Here is a 4,864-nt window from a genome sequence, read left to right on the forward strand (position 1 = left end):
AACACGGCTCGGGGGACGTGCTTCCCCGCTCCCGTCTCGCTGAAGAAGGTGTTGTAGGAGTCGTCGCCGCCGCCGATGGTCTTGTCGCTGGGCATCTGGCCGTCAGGCTGGATGCCATGCTCCAGGCAGTACAGCTCCCAGCAGGCGTTACCTATCTGCACGCCAGCCTGGCCCACGTGGATGGAGATGCACTCACGCTATATAAGAAAATAAATCAAACACAGTTTGAAGTTAGCGGTGGATTTGAGTGGTTCATTTCATTAGGCTATACCTTGTGTGTGTGCGTGTTTGAGAGCAATGTGTGTGTGAGAGCAATGTGTGTGTGTGTGTGTGTGTGTGTGTGTGCGTGCGTGCGTGCGTGCGTGCGCGCGAGCGTGCGTGCGTGTGTGTGCGTGTTTGCGTGTGTGCGTGTGTGTGTATGTGGGCGTGTGTGGGCGTGTGTGTAGCAGTTCATTTCAATAAGCTCTCAAACTGCCTTAAGCCATGACCCCATATTATGAGGGGTATTTTGCGGTGATTAACCCATTAAGACCAGAAACGTACCTAAAAATGTATTCTAAATCTTTCTTTATCTGTGTTTTTTAACATCAAGGACCCCATGATTTGACTGCTGACCCCCATCTCAAAATATTTAGTTCCAGGGACCCCCCAGAAGCATTACATAATTTTAACACTTTCTGTACTCTTTTTTTGAAAAAAATAAAATCACGGCACCCCATCTTTAACTTTTTGTGTTTTTCGTAAATTAATGCATAGGCCTAGCCTACATCACACTATAGCGTCACACAAAAAAATTAAAAAATCTGCTAGCTAGAAACGCATCATGTAGATCTGCTACTTTTGAATTTTAATCCTGAAAAGCGACTGTTTTGGACAAAGGAGAAAGAGGGGCGTTTGCCAAGGTGTTGTTATGTAAATGCTATACACAGATGGCAGAGGACACCATGCAAGGCAACAACCTGCTCACCGGGAGCAACTAGGGATTCAGGGTCTTGCTCAAGGACTCTTCGACGCTAACTCTGGGGGAGCCCGCAGGATCGAACTGGGAACCCCTTCGGGAACCCTCTGTGTTCTAATGACGGTTTCTGCCCCCTCTATCCCCCCTACACATCGTGCAGTGACATCATCCTCCCCGCCCCACCCCGGCTCCCCTCCCCCACATATCGGGCAGTGGTGTTGGTATATAATCTACACTGAGTAGACGCTAAACAAAGAAGGATGACATTTTAACAGCACAGAAAAATCTAAAAAGCATTTGAATCAATCTGATGCAAACCTTCTGATCATTGCTATGGTCATGGTCACTTTGCACGCCCTATTGGGCTCAGCTTGTAGATCTGCTATATTGGGCTATATTCAGCTTGTAGATCTGCTATATTGAGCTTGTAGATCTGATCTATTGGGCTATATAGAGCTAGTAGAATTTGCTATATTGGGCTATATACAGCTTGTAGATCTGCTATATTGGGCTCTATAGCTTGTAGATCTGCTATATTGGACTATTCAGCTTGTAGATACCGTATGCTATATTGAGCTATATTCAGCTTGTAGATCTGCTATATTGGGCCATATTCAGCTTGTAGATCTGCTATATTGAGCCATATTGAGCTTGTAGATCTTCTATATTGGGCTATATTGAGCTTGTAGATCTGCTATATTGTAGATCTGCTATATTGGGCTATATTGAGCTTGTAGATCTGCTATATTGGGCTATATTGAGCTTGTAGATCTGCTATATTGGGCTATATTGAGCTTGTAGATCTGCTATATTGGGCTATATTGAGCTTGTAGATCTGCTATATTGGGCTATATTGAGCTTGTAGATCTGCTATATTGGGCTATATACAGCTTGTAGAGATCTGCTATTGTGCCTTTTTCAAGCAGGTATTTTCTTCCCTTGCTCACTGGCCCTGCCCTGTATGCTTTCATCATCATTCATTCATGCACAGATCATAGCTGCAACACAATAGAGCGATGCACACATCTTTAGCCTATAAATAGCTACAAGACTGTTTTTGTTATATTGTAATATTTGTAAATTCACAGTTTAGTGATGTTTATATTTTTTATCTGCCTGTAGTGTTTGCTCGCCTCACATTTAATTGAACCACATGCACATTGTGTAGACATATGGAGCCTTTGTTCTCTGATAACATTTGCATTTGAATACCTCTTACAAAAAAAGGAAAACAATATATTTTCGTTATTTCCTACAAAGATTACTTTTTACACAGAACATGTAATCGGGTTTTAGTAGCCTACAACATGTGATGTGACATATGTTCGTTAAGTAGGTCCAGCCTAGGTATTAGGTATTTCTTTTTAATCTTTTTCACTGTAAGCAGCCTATTAGCTCTGGTTGCTAGGCAGAAAGAATGAGGAGAGAGGAGATCGCAAGCACGAAGAGGAGAGGAGAGTGGGCGGGGCCACATATTCTCCAGAATCTTCCACACAAAACAACCCAAAAGGTTGAACAACCACAGCAGTCTGAAACAATTCGTCTCGCGACGGTGCAGCGCCAGCGCACGCCAAATTTCGCAGATCTCCAAGCTCACAAGGCGTCGCGGCCGACGCGTTGTGAGCTTGTAGATCTGCGATATTCATTCGGCCCTGCCCTGAAACAGGTTGAACGGCATCCATCATCAATGGGCTGGATAGAGCGATGCACACACATGAATTAATACATGATAGCCTATGACTGATGTTTGAATTTACTATTTTGTGACCAGATTAGATTTTGTATTTTTTTTGCTCTGATTGGATCAAAGGCCACAATAAGACATCTAGGCTATCCTGTAATAACGGCATATAGGCGGGCCCTGTGTTATAGGCAAATAAATCTGGTATATTTATTACACAAGAGAAATAACATCAACTTTCAGCTACATTAATTAGACACAGTCAGATGTGAGATTCATTTAATCAAAAAGAAATTGCAATATAGAATCCAAATTAAAATGGTTTGTGTTCTGCATGTTTCGCTGCAGACTGTGATGCTGATGATATGGGCAAGATGTTGCAGACATATTCTAAATAAACAAGCTACATAAAAAAAATAAAACAAATTAAAAATAGATAGGACTACTGTATAGGTTTTAAAAAACAATGCTACTCACCATTTTGTTAATTTATGAAACAGGGGTAAATGTTTTTATAAGAACCGATGTTGTGTTGAAGTTACCCTTCCCGACAGCTAAGAGTCGACGTAGTAACTGCACCTCTAGGCTGCGCAGCACCGCCATTTATACATTGCCAGGGTTGCCAGGTCCCGTGTCGTCACTGTCGTGTGTACTCTTTCAAGCAGAATCAGACCCCAAATGGTAATTGATTGATTGATTGAAGACTTATTAATAGTTGGCATAGAAAAAGGTACAGTTTGACAGTACAGTTCACTGGTACAAGGTCAGCTAAAAGGAAACTCAGGTAGGCTAAGTCTTGCGGCTTATTTCCAAGGATATCCTTCTTTTTAACTCATATAACATTGACAGACAGATAGAACACAAAATATGTTGTAAACTCAAAAAAGCAAAATAAAAGGTAAGTGTGCTCAATTAATTCTTCATACGTCATGAAGTTATTTCATGTAGCCTACTTGTAGGCTATTTCTATTTTTTGTCAGTTTATTTAGATGTTGTTGTTGTTGTTAATATTATTGGATGTTGTTTTTCCATGATTATGGCTTCCAGTGTGCTTGTGATCTACCTGTTTATGGTGATATTTAAAATGTTATTCGAATCATTATTCTTTATAAAAACTCCCTGGCTGCAAATATAACAATCACCACAAGAGGGCGGGCATGTAGGCTAATACTGACTACTGTCAATATAGGCCCAGCTCATACTGTCCTCCTAATACAGTGGTTCTCAACCTGTGGGTCTGGACCCCAAGGAGGGGTCCCCAAATTATTTTTTGGGGGTCCCCAGATGATTAAGTTAATGTGCAACATTGTTTTCTCACTCAACAGTAAACAAACCAATATCAAGTTTAAGTGTATAGAGGGTATCTGCACATTTCTAAAGTCACAATTCAAGTACTTTTTAATACCTCTAAAATGACAAATTAAACATTGGCCAAATTGACAAATATTAGAGGCAGAAATTGTGAAAATAGCCGATCTACATGCTCACAACGCCTCACAGCGCGAGATCTGCTATTTTCACAATGGAACCGTGTTATACTAAATGTAATGCCTCAACTCTTAGTGGTCGTCAGGGTGTGTGTGTGTGTGTGTGTGTGTGTGTGTGTGTGGGGGGGGGGGGGTCCCCAGTTAAAACACGATTATTTGGGGCCGGGGGTCCCCAGTTAAAACATGATGTATCAGCAACAGAAAAAACTTATAATAAGCAGACGTGGCAACAGTGTCATTGTCATCCTGGAAGAGACCACTCTCCCATCAGGACTGAAATGCTTCTACAGTAAATGCATGAAGCGTAAACTGTAACTGTAATGATTCATCATCATGGAATAGAGGTGATCTCTCAGGAAAAAAACTGATTGATTTGCACCCATCTTTCCTTCTGAGGAGACAGGTGGACGCATGATAGCAAGCATTGCACCACAGATAACACATTTTAGAAAACCTGTGAAATGGGATAGTCTGCATAGTGATTCATGTTCACCCCTATCTGTGAGTCTGTACTTCTGTCTGTCTGTCTCAGGGATGGATTAACCCCCGCGAAGGCCCTGGGACGCAAATTCTTTAGGCCCTCCCAGCCCCCACCATAATTGGATTTTAAGCCCTGATGATCATCTGTGGGTCAAGAAAGCACCTGTAGACAACAGAGGAGGTGCCCTGCACACATTTGATATTTGATTAACTTATACATTTCATTTTAGTAAATTGTCGGTGACCACGCACGCGGTC

The 4,864-nt window shown here is 41.8% G+C and overlaps 1 protein-coding gene across 1 annotated transcript in view; it reads right to left on the bottom strand.

Annotated features, from left to right (window-relative positions):
- Window positions 1-3,204, bottom strand: part of LOC308286926 (tubulin alpha chain-like) — a gene marked incomplete at its 3' end in the record, with an annotated part of 6,671 nt that extends 3,467 nt beyond the window's left edge. The window contains exons 1-2 of the mRNA XM_080728048.1: window positions 3,117-3,204; window positions 6-197 (exon numbers count right to left, since the gene is read on the bottom strand). Coding sequence (XP_080584174.1) covers window positions 6-197; window positions 3,117-3,119 — 195 coding nt within the window. The 5' untranslated portion in view covers window positions 3,120-3,204. The remainder of the gene's footprint in view (window positions 1-5; window positions 198-3,116) is intronic.
- Window positions 3,205-4,864: the final 1,660 nt, after the last annotated feature.

The sequence above is a fragment of the Nannobrachium achirus genome (genome assembly GCF_963921795.1).
Source record: "Nannobrachium achirus genome assembly, chromosome: 6".
Taxonomy (NCBI): domain Eukaryota; kingdom Metazoa; phylum Chordata; class Actinopteri; order Myctophiformes; family Myctophidae; genus Nannobrachium; species Nannobrachium achirus.